At 37.9% G+C, this 19,354-nt stretch overlaps 1 protein-coding gene across 3 annotated transcripts in view; it reads right to left on the bottom strand.

Moving 5' to 3' along the window:
- Window positions 1-19,354, bottom strand: part of HMCN1 (hemicentin 1) — a 525,163-nt gene that overhangs the window by 71,480 nt on the left and 434,329 nt on the right. For all 3 annotated transcript variants that reach the window (XM_061160939.1, XM_061160937.1, XM_061160938.1), the window contains exons 73-82: window positions 18,390-18,534; window positions 17,878-18,005; window positions 17,433-17,589; window positions 15,798-15,919; window positions 15,433-15,597; window positions 13,077-13,184; window positions 12,500-12,637; window positions 12,250-12,384; window positions 5,518-5,787; window positions 2,243-2,433 (exon numbers count right to left, since the gene is read on the bottom strand). In XM_061160939.1, coding sequence (XP_061016922.1) covers window positions 2,243-2,433; window positions 5,518-5,787; window positions 12,250-12,384; window positions 12,500-12,637; window positions 13,077-13,184; window positions 15,433-15,597; window positions 15,798-15,919; window positions 17,433-17,589; window positions 17,878-18,005; window positions 18,390-18,534 — 1,559 coding nt within the window. The remainder of the gene's footprint in view (window positions 1-2,242; window positions 2,434-5,517; window positions 5,788-12,249; window positions 12,385-12,499; window positions 12,638-13,076; window positions 13,185-15,432; window positions 15,598-15,797; window positions 15,920-17,432; window positions 17,590-17,877; window positions 18,006-18,389; window positions 18,535-19,354) is intronic.

Below are 19,354 nucleotides of genomic sequence, written 5' to 3'. Positions count from 1 at the left end.
TACTATTTTATTATTATTATTATTTTGAGATGTATGCATCATTTATTTTTATTTGTTATTGACTATCTCCCTCCTTTAGGAATAAACTCCATGAAGGCAAGGATCTTTGATTGTTTTGTTCAATGTATTTATTCCCAGTGTCTAAATCTGTGCTGATCATAGAGAAGGTACTCAATACTCAATAAATATTTGTTAAATTAACAACTGAATGCTTCTGATTGTATTAAGGTCCATAGCACAGACTTTACCTTCTTTTTTAAAAAGAAGTTTAAGAATAGATTTTCTTTTCATTGAAGCATCAAGTAATTGGCAATGAAGCATAAAAATTATAATCACTTACTATAGATACAATCTAACACTGGTGGGTTTCATAATGATTTTTTAAGGGCTAATAGAAATAAATCATATTCCATGTAAATGTCTCCTCACCCTGACACCACTGAGCTACTATTAAATTCCCGGATCTTAACATCTTAAGTTTAAAAATCAAAGATTTTATGGAAGTGAAGCTTTGGAAAATCCAGATTATACATATTACTCACAGATAGACTTATCACTTGTGTCTTTCATCTGATATTTATAAGCTACCTTATTGTTGCTATTTTAAAAAATTTATCCCAGTTATCCCACTAAAAGTTTAAACTTTTCTCATTTAATTCCTTCAGGTCTGTAAGAGTGATTGAGAGGTCAAATTCAACATTCTTGAATTTGATAGTATACTAGAGACTGTATACCAGTTTAAACAAACAAATTTAACATTATTTTTTATCATTTTTAAGTTCACATTTTTAACTTTTAATAGCTCTGAAATTGGAATACAACTTAAAAATTGATGGTCTTCTCTAGTTTACTTGACTGAATTTTTTTTCCTTTCTTTCTTTCTTAGTGGTACCTAAAATAAAGGTGCATCTTACAATTGATGGAAACTTAGATTTGAATAAATACAATTTCTGCTTGCACATAAGATCAAGTTAGCCTACTCCTAGGGCTATTTATCTGGTAATCAAGGAATCTAGCTAACAGCTGAAATTATACTATGAAGTGAATATGATCAATTTTATCCATTTAATCTGTTTGAATTTAATTCTATGAAGATTTTATAATGAAATTTAGGTACTTTGAAGGGTAGTGAAAAGGAATAATCAAAGTGTTAGTCACTCAGTCATGTCTGACTCTTTGTGATCCCATGGACAGTAGCCCACCAGGCTCCTCTGTCCAAGGAATTCTCCAGGCAAGAATACTGGAGTGGGTAGCCATCCCCTTCTCCATGGGATCTTCCTGACCCAGGGATAGAACCTGGGTCTCCTGCATTGCAGGCAGATTCTTTACTGTTTGTGCCACCAGGGAAGCCCAAAGTGAAAGTGAAGTCGCTCAGTCGTGTCCGACTCTTTGCGACCCCGTGGACTATAGCCCACCAGGCTCCCTCGTCCATGGGGTTCTCTAGGCAAGAATACTGGAGTGGGTTGCCATTTCCTAGACAGGCACAAAAGCTCTGAAAGTGATTCATGTTTTAATCATGTTTAGTAGTTGGTACAAAGTGTTGATACACTGAAACCACATGATAATTTTTAAAAGTCATGTGGTATGCATAGATATAGATTCTTCTTCAAATGGGCTAATACTGAAAAAAACAGATGTTTCCCATAGCTACCATCCTGCAGACTGGAGAAATACCACTTAAGAATATTCAAAATTCCCAGCTTGCACAGATTCCTAAGACTGAGAGTTATTTAAAATCCTGAAAAGAGCAAAAAGCCTGTTTTTTGTATTTGCTTAATAATACATCAAACGTTCTTACACCTCTCTTCTTTGAACAATTCTCATGCACTGTTACAAGCATGGAATATAATAGAGGCTTAGAATTTTCCTGATAAAGATTTTCACAAAAATAAAATAACTTTAGAAGAAAGTCATTTATAAGTTCCCATGATGTACTAAATACTGTTCTCGGGAACATAAAATGAAATACGTATAAAATTAATTTTTTGACCTGCATTTATATGGGTACTTTTCTTTCATGATTAAATAATACATGGGAATTCCCTGGTGCTTCAGTGGTTAGGACTTGGCCCTTTCGCTGCCGTGGAACAGTTCGACCTCTGGTTAGGGAACCAAGATCCCGGAAGCTGTGTGGCACAGCCAAAAACAAAAACAAAACAAAAAATACATTTTCAAGCTAAGTCACTAAAATGGTGAATTAATAATCTGTCTCAATGTATCTCTTTATATTTATTAAACTTACCACAACATTTTGCAGGATAAGCTCTCCATAGGGTTCGATAGTATATTTTCCTAACAAGTTAGCCAAAAGAATATTGTCTTTTTTCCAGTTAATTGCTGGTGTGGGGATTCCATCAGCCACGCATGGAAGCACGGCTTGTGAATTCTCATTGACCGTGTAATGTACTTCTGTGCTTTGGATTGTAGGTGGTACTATAAAGAGTTTTAAAAAAGAAAGTCATTCAGGATGTTGAGTTTAATCATTATTCACACTGAAAATGAACACATAATTGATTCTCTCGAGAGTACCTTGGTAGAAATACTAACAAAATATATCAAGTCATTTGTTTGTTACTCTGAAAGCAATCAATATTTTTGACACCAGCAAGAATTCTAAGGCATTTGTACATGTTGGATATATTTACAATGAGCCTCTGAAAAAATGACATTGAACTGGTGAGAAATATTTAGATTTTATTTGACTTACTGACTTTCCCTTGAGTTTCTTTTGTTTACTGCAATGAAATAAAACAAATGAGCAACTAAAGCCAAAACCACTTCTATAGTTGTATAACTGTTGGATTTGTATCACAGAGATATTGTGAGCATAAACTAATAAAACTCACTAGTTTAAAACACTATAAAATACCTCATAGTAAAGCTAAAGAAAAAAATTTATTGCAGTACTTTACATATTACAACAAATGTAAGTAAAACTGGTGAAAACATTTAATTTAGTTCTTATACTATCACAGAGGAAATGTTTTATAGTGATTTCATAATTCCATGCAAATACTGCTTATGCTTCAAATTTTTTGAAATGGAATTTAGGCAACATGGAATGATCAACTGAATATTTCAGGGTACGAAGAAATACTTTAGAGGATTCAGAACTAAGATATTTACTTCTAACAGAAAAGTTTAAATATGTTAAGAATACTTGACTAAAAAAGTAAAAATATACTCTCCTCTCAAAACATTAGATTTCAGAAATATTCAAGTACATCAGTGAGAAATGGATCAACTTTTCCACAAATTTTTTTACAGAGCAAAAATAGGTTTCAGCAAAAAAAAAAAAAAAAAAGATTATATGGATATGCAAACACTGTATGAATAATTATATGCATAAACAGGCTTCCTTGGTAGCTGAGTTGGTAAAGAATCTGCCTGTAATGCAAAAGACCCTGGTTCAATTTCTGGGTCAGGAAGCTCCCCAAAAGAAGGGATAGGCTACCCACTCCAGAATTTTTGAGCTTCCCTGGGGGCTCAGATGGTAAAGAATCCACCTGCAATGCAGGAGTCCTGGGTTTGATTCCTGGATTGGGAAGATCCCCTGGAGGAGGGCATGGCAACCCACTGCAGTATTCTTCCTGGAGAATCCCATGAACAGAGGAGCCTGGCAGGCTGCATTCCATAGGGTTGCACAGAGTCGGACACAACTGAAGCCACTTTAGCACGCATATACGCGCACATGCATGTATAAACGATAGATAACTTAAAAAGGCCTAAAACCTATTTTGTTGAATGGTATAAATATCCAATTCATTTTCATTAATTTATGCTATATTTTCATTATCTCCTTTATCCTGGTTTCCCTGGAGTTGGTATTTCAGCTTTGGTAACAGTTATAAAGTTGCAACACTAGTGCATTTACTTATTCTTTTTCAAAATGAAAATTTTAAGGCTGTGACCACTATACTTGATTTTAGCTTTGGGTACATACAATACATTTTGATATGTGGTGTCCTTATTTTTATGATTTTCTAAACAATTTGAAAATAAAATCATATTCTTTGACCTACTTGTTAATCAGAATGATAATTTTTAATTTGCTTGGGGTTCGGGTTTTGGCATTAAAAATTCATTACTCATTTCAAGCTTTATTGCATTGTGGGTGGGGATTGTGGCCTATACTTTTTTTTTTTTTTTTTTTTTTTTTTTTTTAATTTTTATTATTATTTTTTTTTCCAGTGGGTTTTGTCATACATTGCTATGAATCAGCCATGGATTTACATGTATTCCCAATCCCGATCCCCCCTCTCACCTCCCTCTCCACCCGATTCCTCTGGGTCTTCCCAGTGCACCAGGCCGGAGCACTTGTCTCGTGCATCCCACCTGGGCTGGTGATCTGTTTCACCATAGTTAGTATACATGCTGTTCTTTTGAAATATCCCACCCTCACATTCTCCCACAAAGTTCAAAAGTTATTATTATTTCTTTGTTCTTTGTGTGCACGCATGCTCAGTTGTGTCTGACTCTTTGGCTCCAGGCTCCTCTGTCTATGGGATTATCCAGGCAAGAATACTGGAGTGGGTTGCCATTTTCTCCTCCAGGGGATCTTCCTGACCTAGGGATTGAACCCATGTCTCCTGTGATTCTGAATTGCAGGCAGACTCTTCACCACTTAGCTACCTGGGAAGCCCCTCTTTGTTGTTTGGTATACAGTTACTTTTGGTAAACCTTCTATAAACATGTGAAAAAATATTATTATTTATTTGAAACCAAAAGACTAATGTTCAATTATATTAACTGAAAGCAAGAATAAAATTTTAGAAAACTCAAATACACCTGAAAGATAAAAAAAACACTTTCACAAATTTTTTAAAAAGGAAAAACAGAAACTTGTTATTAAAATGAGAGATACTTCTGAAAATACTAGTTGAAAACAATTTAATTTACTTCTTGTTTCTTACCACTGATATTAATGGTTATTCTATCTTTGGTCTTAAAATATATATTAATAACTAAAATATTTCAATGCTGATTTTTAGATATTTTATTATTTGTCTGGATACAAAGGAGAAACAGGTATTTTTTTTCTATTACAAAAATATACCTGTAAATGTTTTGCTACTATAAAATAATGAATCAAATAGATCTCCAATTCTCACTAGGTTCACATTACAGTTATAAGGTAGGTCATATGCTGGTTAGTTTTGGACCAAGAGGACTTGCAACTTGAAAAGTAAAGCAGAAGAACAACAAAACAAATGAATTCCTCATAAGTCAACTTATAGATTCCAATAGTCACCATATGAAGGTACTGGCAACAGATTAATTGTCCTGGCTTTATTAATAAAATCACTCTCACACAGGTATTTGCACAAATAACATATTTGTGCCTACCAGTAACATATTTGAAGGACAACTGTACCTACACACCACATGCACACACCACACTCCACTCTAGTTTGCTGTTTTTCATTGTTTTTATTTCCATCATATTTTTCGCTGGTGGTCTTTTCTCTCTGCCATGGGAAAGTAGTAAACTGAAATAACTTCTGCTAAACAACCTACCATGGACGGTGAGCTTGGCGCTCGTGCTGCTTGACCCTGCCACGTTGGCTGCCATGCACGTGTACTGGCCAGCATCACCAGGCTGAGCAAATGCTATCTGCAGAGCGCCGGAGCTGAGGATGCGCTGGCGGACTGACTCCGTAATTACATGCCCATCTTTATGCCACATGATGTCAGGTGGTGGGAGGCCATCTGCCTCACACGGTAGCATGATGGGTTTATCCACAACAGTGATGTATTCCTTAGGATGAGGGCTAATGACTGGAGGAACTAAAAGTTACAAAGTTTAAACATCATCTTAAAAGCGTGAATGTACTATTTATGCAATGTGGTCTTATTCTAGCACAATGAAGTCACGTTGTTAAGAAACAAAGCCCTGATTTTACCATATCATCACCAAAGGGTTGCTAGTTTGTTTTTGTTGGAAAAGAAGATTCTTTGAATCCATTGCAGAAAATCATTCTCTACATAGTTAACAAATATAAATGACAATCAATCTTAAGATTTAAATATGAACTCATGAGGGATTGTATGTCTAGAAAACTAAGACTGTGTTGATAGAGGTATTTTCTTTAACATACATGTATTATGTGATTCATTCATCAGTTCCTTAAACTTTCAAAACAGATCTCTTCAAGGTTTGGAAATTATTCACCTGCTCAGATCCCTTTATTCATGCTTTTCCTGCAGTGTTTATATGATCTCATATACTGGGATCATATTTAACAAAGTATTATTTAATGAAAAGAAGTGAAATATCGAAAAGAATTACAATTAACCGTTGAACAATACAGAGGTTAGGGGTGATGACTCTCTGCACTACAGAAAATCCAAATTTAACTTATAGTTGGCCTTCAGTATCCCTGGCCCCTCTGCATCTGTGGTTTTATATCTTCATATTCAACCAACTTTGGCTCATGCAGTAATGTAGTATTTACTACTGAATAAGTGGACTTGCAAAGAAATAGAGGAAAACAACAGAATGGGAAAGACTAGAGATCTCTTCAAGAAAATTAGAGATACCAAGGGAACATTTCAGGCAAAGATGGGTTCGATAAAGGACAGAAATGGTATGGACCTAACAGAAGCAGAAGATATTAAGAAGAGGTGGCGAGAATACACAGAAGAACTGTACAAAAAAGATCTTCACGACCCAGATAATCACGATGGTGTGATCACTCACCTAGAAACAGACATCCTAGAATGTGAAGTCGAGTGGGCCTTAGGAAGCATTACTACGAACAAAGCTAGTGGATGTGATGGAATTCCAGTTGAGCTATTTCAAATTCTGAAAGATGATGCTGTGAAAGTCCTGCACTCAATATGCCAGCAAATTTGGAAAACTCAGCAGTGGCCACAGGACTGGAAAAGGTCAGTTTTCATTCCTATCCCTAAGAAAGACAATCCCCAAGAATGCTCAAACTACCACACAATTGTACTCATCTCACATGCTAGTAAAGTAATGCTCAAAATTCTCCAAGCCAGGCTTCAGCAATATGTGAACCGTGCACTTCCAGATGTTCAAGCTGGTTTTAGAAAAGGCAGAGGAACCAGAGATCAAATTGCCAATATCTGCTGGATCATCGAAAAAGCAAGAGAGTTCCAGAAAAACATCTATTTCTGCTTTATTAACTATGCCAAAGCCTTCAACTGATTGGATCACAATAAACTGTGTAAAATTCTGAAGAGATGGGCATACCAGACCACCTGACCTGCCTCTTGAGAAACCTGTATGCAGGTCAGGAAGCAACAGTTGGACATGGAACAACAGACTGGTTCCAAATAGGAAAAGGAGTATGTCTAGGCTGTATATTGTCACCCACCTTATTTAACTTATATGCAGAGTACATCATGAGAAAGGCTGGGCTGGAAGAAGAACAAGCTGGAATCAAGATTGCCGGGAGAGATATCAATAACTTCAGATATGCAGATGACACCACCCTTATGGCAGAGATTGAAGAGGAACTAAAAAGCCTCTTGATGAAAGTGAAAGAGGAGACTGAAAAAGTTGGCTTAAAGCTCAACATTCAGAAAACTAAGATCATGGCATCTGGTCCCATCACCTCATGGGAAATAGATGGGGAGACAGTGGAAACAGTGTCAGACTTTATTTTTTTGGGCTCCAAAATCACTGCAGATGGTGATTGCAGCCATGAAATTAAAAGACGCTTACTCCTTGGAAGAAAAGTTATGACCAACCTAGATAGCATATTAAAAAGCAGAGACATTACTTTGCCAACAAAGGTCCGTCTGGTCAAGGCTATGGTTTTTCCAGTGGTCATGTACAGATGTGAGAGTTGGACTGTGAAGAAAGCTGAGCACCAAAAAATTGATGCTTTTGAACTGTGGTGTTGGAGAAGACTCTTGAGAGTCCCTTTGGACTGCAAGGAGATCCAACCAGTCCATCCTAAAGGAGACCAGCCCTGGGTGTTCACTGGAAGGACTGATGCTGAAGCTTAAACTCCAGTACTTTGGCCACCTGATGCGAAGAGCTGACTCATTGGAAAAGACCCTGATGCTGGGTGGGATTGGGGGCAGGAGGAGAAGGGGACGACAGAAGATGAGATGGCTGGATGGCATCACTGACTCAATGGGCATGATGAGTATGAGTAAACTCCGGGAGTTGGTGATGGACAGGGAGGCCTGGCGTGCTGCGATTCATGGGGTCGCAAAGAGTCGGACACGACTGAGTGACTGAACTGAACTGAACTGAAGTGGATCTGCACGGTTCAAATTGTATTGGTTAAGGGTTGACTTTGTACAGGCAGAACTCTTCGTACTTTTTCAGAAAATTGTGGACAGGCTTATGATAACAGGTTCTCTTCCCAATGTTTACAATAGTAATTACCACTCAGGCTATTTAACTAAGCTTTAAAGACACATCACATAATTACAAGAGACCAATCAAACACAAGTGAGGAACAACCAACCACAAGCACAGGAGAAAGGAAGGTAAGGATGATGCCTCCTCCCAATGTCAGTCAATGCAAGTCCAGAGACACTGACAAGGTGCAGAAAACGATGATGGTAAATTTACCTCTTTTAAACATGTGCAGGCCAAAAGAATAAAACCGTCTGAAATGTCTACAATCCATTCAAAATATTACTTGTTACCAGATGCTGTAAGAAACCAGGGGCTTCTGAGAACTCTACTGATCCAAGTTATGCCCTGTGGATAGCAAGTCCCAGAGACCTGGAAATATCTGCTGTGTCTCTAGAGGAGGCTGGGCAGAAATGGCCAATTTTAGGGTACACTAATAGTGATGAGTGGGCTTCCCCAGTGGCTCAATGGCAAAGAATCTGTCTGCAGTGCAGAAGACAAAAGAGATGTGAGTTTGATCCCTGTGTTGGGAAGATCCCTTGGAGGAGAAAATGGCAACCCACTCCAGTTTTCTTGCCTGGAAAATTTCATGGACAGATGAGCCTGGTGGGCTACAGTTCATGGGGTTGCAGAATCAGACATGACTGAGTGCGTATGCACGCGCGCGCGCGCGCGCGCACACACACACACACACACACATAATGAGTAAATAAAATCAACAAGTTGTGAAAAATATGAATAACTTAAAATTATTTGTATCAACCAAAGTTATCTGGTTGATTTTCTGCTTGCTATTGCATACTATATCTGTTAGAGATTTGTTGTTGTTGTTGTTCCCATTGCATGGCATGTGGGATCTTAGTTCCCCAATCAGGGATCAAACCCATGCCTCCTGCATTGGAAGCAAAGAATCTTAACCACTGGAACACCAGGGAAGTCCCTACATATTGTATCTGAAAAGGGAGAGTCTATTCAGAGTTTTTCATTCCTCTAGAGTAGGCAATTATCTCTGATTGCTTTTGGAATACTGAAATTCTATTAGTTGTTTTAATGTGTTTCTTTGTCCCATAATTGCTCATGCAATTTTAATCAATTAGTGAAAGAAAAAATCCTAATTCTTTTATATGATCCCAATGGATGAAGCACAAGCTGAAATCAAGATTGCGGGGGGGAAATAGCAATAACCTCAGATATGCAGATGACACCAAAGAGGAATTAAAGAACCTCTTGATGAAGGTGAAAGAAGAGAGTGAAAAAGCTGACTTAAAACTCAACATTCAAAAAACGAAGATCATGGCATCTGGTCCCATCACTTCATGGCAAATAGATGGGGAAACAGTGGAAACAGTGACAGACTTTATTTTCTTGGGCTCCAAAATCACTGCAGATGGTGACTGCAGCCATGAAATTAAAAGACGTTAGCTCCTTGGAAGAAAAGCTATGACCAACCTAAACAGCATATTAAAAAGCAGAGACATTACTTTGCCTACAAAGGCCCATCTAGTCAAAGCTCTGGTTTTTCCAGTAGTCATGTATGGATGTGAGAGATGGACAGTTTAAAAGGCTGAGTGCCAAGGAATTGATGCTTTTGAACTATGATGTTGGAGAAGACTCTTGAGAGTCCCTTGGACTGCAAGGAGAGAAAACCAGTCCATCCTAAAGGAAATCAACCCTGAATATTCACTGGAAGGACTGATGCTGAAGCTGAAGCTCCAACACTTTGACCACCTGATGGGAAGAGCTGACTCATTGGAAAAGACCCTGATGCTGGGAAAGATTGAATGTAGGAGGAAAAGGGGATGGCAGAAGATGAGATGGTTGAATAGCATCACCGACTCAAAGGACATGAGTTTCAGCAAACTCTGGGAGATTGTGAAGAACAAGAAAGCCTGGCGTGCTGCAGTCTGTGGGGTCGCAAAGAGTTGGACACAGCTGAGCAACTGAATGACAATGATGTTGCCAAAACCAATGACTATTTCTTGGTCATCATCTTAATTGACTCTCCCTAGGGTTAAAAAGAAAAAAATCTGTCTACTCCTTCTTGAAACACTGTCCTCTCCTAGACTCCATCTAGTTTTCCTCTGTCATCTCTTCCCTCTCCTTTGTTATTCTTTTTAGCATTCTGTTTTTCAGACCTCTTAACAATGCAGAGTCCTGGGCTCTTTTCTATCCAAATACTCATCCAGTCTTGTGGACTGAAAAACCCTAATTACTTCCAAATTTGTATCTTAGACTGTACTTCTCCCTTGATTCCTGAATTCATAAATAATCAATGCTTTTTGACATCTCTGCTAGGATTTCTAACAGTTTCCCACATCTAACATGATCAGAAATCATGTTTTCCTTCCTCCAAAACTAGTTCCTTTCCTTGAAGCCCCCATAGCACTATCTCTGCTCAAGCCCAAGCCCAGGAAACATCATGAACTCTTCTCTTTTCCTAACCTCCCAATCTGATTAATCAGCAATCCTGGCTATTACATCTCCAAAAAAATTCTTGATTCTATCACTTTTTTTTTCATTTACCCCTATAACTCACACACTCCCAGCCAGACCATATTGCATGATGCCTAGAGCAGCAGTCCCCAACATTTTTGGCACTAGGGATTAGTTTCTTGGAAGACAATTTTTCCATGGACTGGGGAGGGGGGCTGGTTTCGGGATGATTCAATACATTACATTTATTGTGCACTATATTTCTATTATTATTACATCAGTTTCACCTTCAAACATCAGGTCTTAGATCCTGGGGGTTGGGGACCCCTGGCCTAAGTACTTTACTAGTTCTTCCAGATATAGTCTTGAGCTTTCTCTAAATCATCACCTACATACCAGCAAAGAGAGCTTCTTAAAACCAAACAAATGTCTTGGTTAAATCCTTGAAAGCCTTCCAGTGTTGCACAGAAAAGAAAATCTTACCCCTCCCTCTGGTCTTTCAGGTGCTCCATGCACTGGCCCCACCTTATTTTCTGATCTCCTTCCCATTTTGTCAGCCTTCCCACGTTCACCGCTGTCAGCCACGATTCTTTTCCTACCCTTTCCTGCCTCGGGACCATTGTACATGCTGCCTTCTCTTCCGTGGACACCTTTACATGGCTCATCCTCACTCATCATGCAGATCTCAGCTCTAATGGTGCCCCCAGAAAAGACTGGTTTTGTTTTTTCCTTCTTCACACCATAAAAGTATTATGTCTGTAATGTTCAATGTATTTCTACTTAACAGCCCAATAAATGTTTATTAAAATTGTTGAAAAATACAAGGAAATTAGATTTATAACCTGCAGATAAGTAAGTGAGCTTTACTACAGTTATTCATTCACCCTAGGAAAATCACACTACAAGGAAATTCAAACCAGCCAATGTGAGCTGAGTAGCTCAGAACCCATTTCTAGGTCAGGTTTTTATCCACAAAAGCAATGCATGCAAGATATGAACATTACATCAAGAAAATGTAAGGTAACTATGAAAAAAAAAAACCCCACTCTCTTCTCATATATTTTTTCTCATCAAGTTGGTTTACTTGCAATATGATTTACTTTTTGGTTTCACAACTATCATTTTGTAAAATTTAAAACAATTATGATTTTTAAGTGGATATTACAATCCAGTGTTTTGTAATGTGTACAGAGAAGCATTATGGAGAAAATGGTTTTAAAAATCACCTTAAATATGTGCTACAATAGAAGTACCCATTTCACAGAAATTTAAAATATGAGATGTCTCGGTTTTCTTATACAAATAATGCCCCCAAACCACCCAAGCACTAAACTTTTTTCTTCAAAATAGTAAGAGAACAGAAATAGAATAGAAGACAAATAGAATAATGTAAACTAAGACTATGAAGGACTATGACAGCATCATTATTTGACATAATATGAATTTTGATAGGCACTGCTATAAGCATATTTACGTACCTTGGACATTCAACTTGATTTTGCCCAAGGCTGTACCAGCTGGATTCTGAGCCACACACAGGTAAGTGCCAGCATCCTCTCTGACAGCTCTGGAGATCTGCAAGCCGCCACGGGGAAGAACTGCATGGCTTCTACCTACGTCACGGTTATTAGAACAGGGTTAGAAGAATTTTTACTTTTGTTAAAAGAATTATACTGACTTCTGAATGATAAAACTGAGTTGTCATGATTGTCTTGAGAGAAACAGTACCTGAACTGATGACATTGATGCCTTCTTTTTGCCAAGTGATGAAAGGACTGGGTGTCCCTGTTGCTTCACAGGGTAATAAAATGGGATTGTTTAGAATGACGTCCAGCTCACTTGGCTGAGGCTGAATGACTGGAGGCTCTATAAGAACCAATCAACAGAAATGTTGCAAGGACACTAGTTAGTGGCATAAATGTCTACTGTAGCCATAAGGTTAAACCTGTCTGAATTCATAATTCCAAAATATTAGTGATTTCATTGCCCCAAGGAAAAGCACATATCAGCCGTATCACGTTGCTTTTTGAGTCTTGTTACTATAGCTAGTTTCCTTCAGATGAACTCCAGAGAAAAGACTAAAATCAGAAACTGATCGTAAAAATTCAACGAAAATAATTCAGAGGTTGTTCAGCGTGGTTTGTCATCTGTATGCTTTCTTTAGTCTGCTGGAGAATATCTATCAGCTTTCATGTCCCCAAAATATTACTGTGGTTTATGACCCTAGACAGGGCCATCTTTGAAGAAAAAAACATGACTTAAAGAGATAACAGCAATATTTTAATAAATAAGTACCCTTTCATACCTTGGACATGAAGGCTCACATGTCGATGTGCAGAACCAGCTGAATTCCTGGCAACACAAGTATATCTTCCAGCATGGCTTAGTTGAGTGGCAAGTATTTCAATTGTTCCTAAAAAGGCAAGAAGAATTTCATGCATAGGGCATCCCTCTTTTTCTGGTTTGATAAACCATGTCTCTCTGATTTTTGTGTTTCTGTCCCCCTTGCGTGGGGGTACTTGGCTTGTAGTCCTACTTGTATTCCCTGCCTACCTAGCACAGAACTTTTTTTTTCCTAGCACAGAACTTAAAAAAAAAAAAAAAAAACCACACACACCATTAACAGCTTTATTTAGGCAAATTTTCAGACTATAAAATTCAGCCATTTAAATGTACAATTCAATAACTCCTGGCATATTACAGACTCCTGCAATTATCACAGTTTAATTTTAGAACATTTTCATTATACCAAAAAGAAATCTCACCCCATTTATAGTCCTGCCTCACTCTCAACCGCAGAGATCACTAATTTACTTTCTGTCTCTAAATACTGACCTCTTCTGGATATTTTACCTAGATGGGATCATACTGAAATCTTTTGTGTCTGACTTCTACTGTGAGCATAGTTTTTGAGCTATATCTGTTGTAGCATGTGTCAGTATTTTTGTTCCATTTTATTGTTAAATAGAATTCCATTGTGTAAAGTGATCCCTATTGTTTATCCATTAACCAGTTAATGGAAATTTACACTGCTTCTCATTTTTGGCTCTTGAGAAGACTGCTACATGAATATTTGCATATAAATCTTTGCGTGGACATATGCTTTTATTTCTCTGGGGAGATACCTAGGAGTGGAGTTCCTGGGTCATAGGGTAACTCTTTCTGAGAAAGTTCTAAACTGTTCTCTTAGCACAGTACTTTGTGGTGAAGAGTAGTTAATTAAATTTTATGATTTTACTTGCTACCCATCTATGCAGATTTCTGAGATAGCCAACATACTTTGCTATGAAAGCCAAGTTCATCTTTCATTATTTTCCTTCTTTTGAAGAAATAAATTCTCTTAACATAAGATGTACATACTCATAAAGCCCCAGGATGTTCAGGATCTTAGTTGCTACTTTTTATCTCCAGTGTATCTCCTCAATGCAGGATGAATTTTCAGAAACACAAATGTGAATCACCTGCACTTTCATTTAGGTGAATTATTTTATCTTTTTAATACATAAACTTTGCAGAGCTTAAATTTTATTAATGGTGTTTACAACCACCCTCAAAAAGCAGCCACATCGTAACACTTACCACCCAAACTTACTTGTTAAATTATAGAAAACTTGAAAGCAAGAACCCTGTCTTAGTTTTAGATCCTCAGAAATTTAGTGGAGTACATAGCCCATGTAGAAATTTAGTGGGTTAGGGTTAGGGTTAAGGTTAAACTAAATGCTTATTAAATGAATGGACATTTTATTTGGCCAAAGAGGTGTGGTTCACCCAAATTAGCCCAAATTAGCCCCATTTAGTGGAGTACATAGCCAGACACCATCCAGTGTGGAAAATTAGGGTTAGGGTTAGGGTTAGGGTTAAACTAAATGCTTATTAAATGAATGGACATTCTATTTGGCCAAAGAGGTGTGGTTCACCCAAAGGCAACCAGTAAAAATTTTAAACCATGTTGTTGTTTAGTTGCAAAGTCGTGTCCCACTCTTTTGCAACCCTATGGACTGAGCTTCCCAGGTGGCCCAGACAGTAAAGTGTCTGTCTGCAGTGCAGGAGATGTATTTGATCCCTGGGTTGGGAAGATCCCCTGGAGAAGGAAATAACCCACTCCAGTATTCTTGTCTGAAGACTTCCATGGACAGAGTAGCCTAGTGGGCTGCAGTCTATGGATTGCAAAGAATTGGACATGACGGACGGAGTGACTACCGCACACATGTGCTGCAGCCCAATAGGCTCTGTCCATGGGGTTTCCCAGGCAAGAATACTGGAGTGGGTTGCCATGTCCTCCTCCAGGGGATCTTCCCAACCCAAAGACTGAACATGCGACTCCTGTAGCTCTTGCATTAACAGGCGGATTCTTTATCACTGAGCCACCAGGGAAGCCCTTCCAAACCTTAGGTTTAGAAAATATGCACATAAAATCTAAGTGGTCATGCTGAATACATGTAGATCAGTTGTAGATATTATTTATTATTTTGTTTTTAGGTTTTTTTCTACCCCCTTCCCTCATTGCCCTCCCCATCCTAACTGAATTTTTCCCCAAATGCCTAAGCCTAGGAATATCGATATTTTTTTTGTTTTCTTCTGGTGCAACAAAAGTCCAAATAAGGCCATCCATTAGTAACTAACCCAATCAATATCTGTGTAATCACTGAGCTGGGTCTTACCTGAGGACAGAATTCTATAGCCCTCTCCTCTGGGAAGCAGTCTTATACCATTCTTCATCCAGTGAACTGAGGGAAACGGAACTCCTGAAGCGGTGCAGGTGATCACTGTGGGCGTGTGTGTGGTCACTAGGAAGTCTGTAGGTTCATCAGCAATGGAAGGTGGAACTAAAAAGCAACAACAAAAAGAAAGAAAACTACATGTTTCCAACCCTAACAGATTTCCAAAGCCTACTCATGTATCTTCCTCTTTCTACATTGAAAGTGAATGTTTGGTAAGTGGAACAGGAAGCCCCTTTGTGAAGTGGTGAAAAGAAGAAATGATATCATTGTAATAACTTTCAGTCCACATACTAAGCCAGTTCTACCTTGGACAGTGAGATCCACAGTCCTCTTGTCCTCTCCGGCATCATTTGTCACCGTGCACTCATAGGTTGCAGTGTCATCCACAGAAGGGGAAATAATCACTAGTGAACCTGAAGAAAGGAGCCTAGAAGAGAGATTTCAAAGCAATGAGGTGCTATATATCAGTTTTTACAAATGTATCCAGTTGGTTCAACATGGTACCATGTTGTGAACTGAGGGAAATGGAACTTTTTCCTCAAATGTTAAACTGAGCATCATTTTATGTATCAAACTTTAAGTTTATATGGCAGTGAGTTAACAGGGCCTCAGCCTCAACATTTGCAGGAAGCAGTGGTGTGGAATGATTGCCTTATGAGGGAATCCTGCATTTTCTGAATGCTGATGGCATGACCAACCATGCTCTCCTAGGTGAAATACAGTGAAATGAGCACATTTGATGACAGCTGCTATTTACTGACCACTGAATACATTCCTGGTACTATCTCAAATGTTTCACATAGATTATCTCTAAATTTCACATTAACGCTGCAGCTTGGTATTTGATTACTTCCACTGACCGATAGGTAACTACAAGTCTGTCTTGCATTTTTCCCTACTTCACATGTCTCCTTAAATGTGGTAGATACCTTGGAGATACACAGTACATAAATTAGAATCTAACTTGAAATAAACTCCAAACTTAAGTTATCTGAATCACTTCAAATATACAAAAGGCTGAGTAAATACATATACATTATTTAAAGTAATCTAAATAAGAATATCTGTTTTCTTACCTCAAACTGTGCACTGATGACTGGGAATAATTTGATTCAGTGGGAACATATTTGACCTGCTTTTTAACTCAAGGGCATGGGCATTTTCCACATAGAGTATACTTTCAAGTCATTAAACCCCCAATGCCAAAAGATTAAAAGGATGAGAAAGAGACACAAGAGATTTTCAAGTGAAACCCTCCTAATTTCATATTTCCAGGTGTAACAGAATCGATTTTTATCAGGATAGGTCTATGAAAACTCTTGTTTTTAGTGACAAGGCAAATCTTTTGACAAGATATCTATTAACTTGAGATACAAGAAATGATGCTCATCTAAGGAATCAGAAATCCACAGTATTTTTAAGGTTAGCCTTTAAAAATATGATATCATAGTAAGAAGAATGATAGTAAAGCTGAAAGAGTAGAGAAAATTGGAGAAACTGCTATTCTTCATCCTTATACGTGCTGCCAAATACATACACTGTATTTGAAGGCATAAAATTTGATTTTTATTCTTCAACTAAAGCTTGTATTATTTTTAAAGAGTACTTTTTCTTTTATACCAAATGATGTTTTATCCTTTGTCATTATAAAATTACAAAAGGTGCTAAAAACAGTAGCAGAATGGAAATCTAATGCTACAGAGCTCACTGACAGTTATCCACAGGGCTTATGGAAAGAGAAGTTGTACCTATAATTCAGAAAAAAATACTTTAGATTGAAAAACTAATTCAATGCTAAGAAAAAAATAATACACTCTCTGCATACTAGCTAGTTCATACTTTATATATTTTCTGTCCCCATTGATAAGGTGAAAATGTTAATTCTTTGAAAAATATGTTTCTAAATTGCTGGTGGAATTTCCAGGTAAGTTCCTCCTTACCTGTATGAATTCTGATTTTGATCCACATTTAGAAGATGCCCGTTTTTTCTCCAGTTGATTGACGGTTTAGGTATGCCAGTAGCCTCACAAGCCAGAGTGGTTTGAACATTTACTGTTACAGTTATGTTGGTAGGACCCAGAGCAATGGATGGAGGAACTAAAACAAAGTCACCAAGTGAGAGATAAAACACATTCAGCAAACAGTATGCCATTTGAAGTATCTCTGCCAAACTGAAATTAATCACTGATAACTTACTTTACATTGATGAACACAATAAGGTTCTCTGAACTTACATAGTGCTGTGATAATGCTATTCACCAAGAATCTTGATTGTTCATAACAGAGCGCTGGACCTGAAGGTCTTTGTGCTATGACCTCACTGGTTTAGGCAACCAAAGAACGCTTGACTCTAAGACTGGATGTTGTTCATAAACGTATATTTACCATGGACCTGTAAGTCTATTCGCCTGCGATCTGTCCCAGCAGCATTGGTAGCCATACACAAATATCGCCCACTATCAGTCACTTGTGCCGACTGGATATGAAGGAATCCATTTTCCAAGATGGAGTATCTACAAGAAAGATCACACGTGAAGGTCTCTGGATGAGTCTTTCTGATTATGCACATTTTAACTGAGAGCATTTTAAAAGACTCAGTTATCCATTTTTAGTCCTTTTCCTGCTTCAGAAATTTGTAATACCCTTGGTAGAAAAAAAGGATTTTCTGCAAAGAGGTATAGCACATGGACTTATGATCTTGGATACACTATAACCATTACATTTTAGATGCAAGCCTTTAGGAATTAGGGTTAGGGTTTTAAAATACTGAATTTTGATTCTCATATTAAGATGAAGAGACTAATTTTAGAATGAAAAGACTCAAATAATGCATTGGATCAAATATTTAAAAACTTACATTTCAGTTCGTACAGTGTTTTTCATCCTTTTTTAGTTACCTTGCATGAGTCCCAGGTAGAACAGCTCCATCCTTTCTCCACGTTATCCTTGGGGCTGGCACACCTTCCGCAAAGCATTCCAATACAGTTGACTTATTTAAGTGAATGACAAGACTCTGGGGGCCACTGTTTATGCTCGGAGGAACTGTAAAAGAGATGCATGTGGAAAATTTCATTTATATCAGTAACACAGCCTGAACTAAGACTGACTAGGTAATAACACAAGCTGAGATTTGAGTCAAATATATGACTTTGCCTACAGCTAATTCAGGTTAGTATAAATAGAATTGGGGTTGAATTCCTAAAACCTTATTCAAGATAAGATTTTATGTAAAAATTTACACAAAAGTGAAGACTTAATAGTGGGGAAAGAAAGTAAAAGTTAAGTTGCTCAGTTGTGCCCGACTCTTTGTGACCCCATGGACTGTAGCCCACGAGGCTCCTCCATCCATGGGATTCTCCAGGCAAGATTACTGGAATGGGTCGCCATTTCCTTCTCCAGGGGATCTTCTCGACCCAGGATCGAACCCAGGTCTCCAGCATTGCAGGCAGACACTTTAACCTCTGAGCCAATCCTCTTCCCTAATAGAAGACAGGGCTTTAAATCCCTGATATGGTGTGTGAAGGGCTTCCCTTGTGGCTCAGCTGGTAAAGAATCTGCCTACAATGTGGGAGACCTGGGTTTGATCTCTAGATTGGGAAGATCCTCTGGAGAAGGGAAAGGCTACCCACTCCAGTATTCTGGCCTAAAGAATTCCATGGGCTGTATAGTCCATGGGGTTACAAAGAGTCGGACAAGACTGAGCGAATTTCACTCACTCACTCATGGTGTGTGAAATCTGTCTTTCTAAGGAAGAGGCTTGAAAGAGTAAAAAAAAACAAAAAACAAAAATCAGCTCTGGTATGATACAAATTAAAGATGATATTTCTTATTTCTCTTTGGCCAAATAATGGTCAGAGAATGT

This window comes from Dama dama, chromosome 14 (genome assembly GCF_033118175.1).
Source record: "Dama dama isolate Ldn47 chromosome 14, ASM3311817v1, whole genome shotgun sequence".
Taxonomy (NCBI): domain Eukaryota; kingdom Metazoa; phylum Chordata; class Mammalia; order Artiodactyla; family Cervidae; genus Dama; species Dama dama.
Note: the sequence above shows the minus strand (reverse complement) of the source record. Positions and strands in the feature narration are given on the sequence as shown.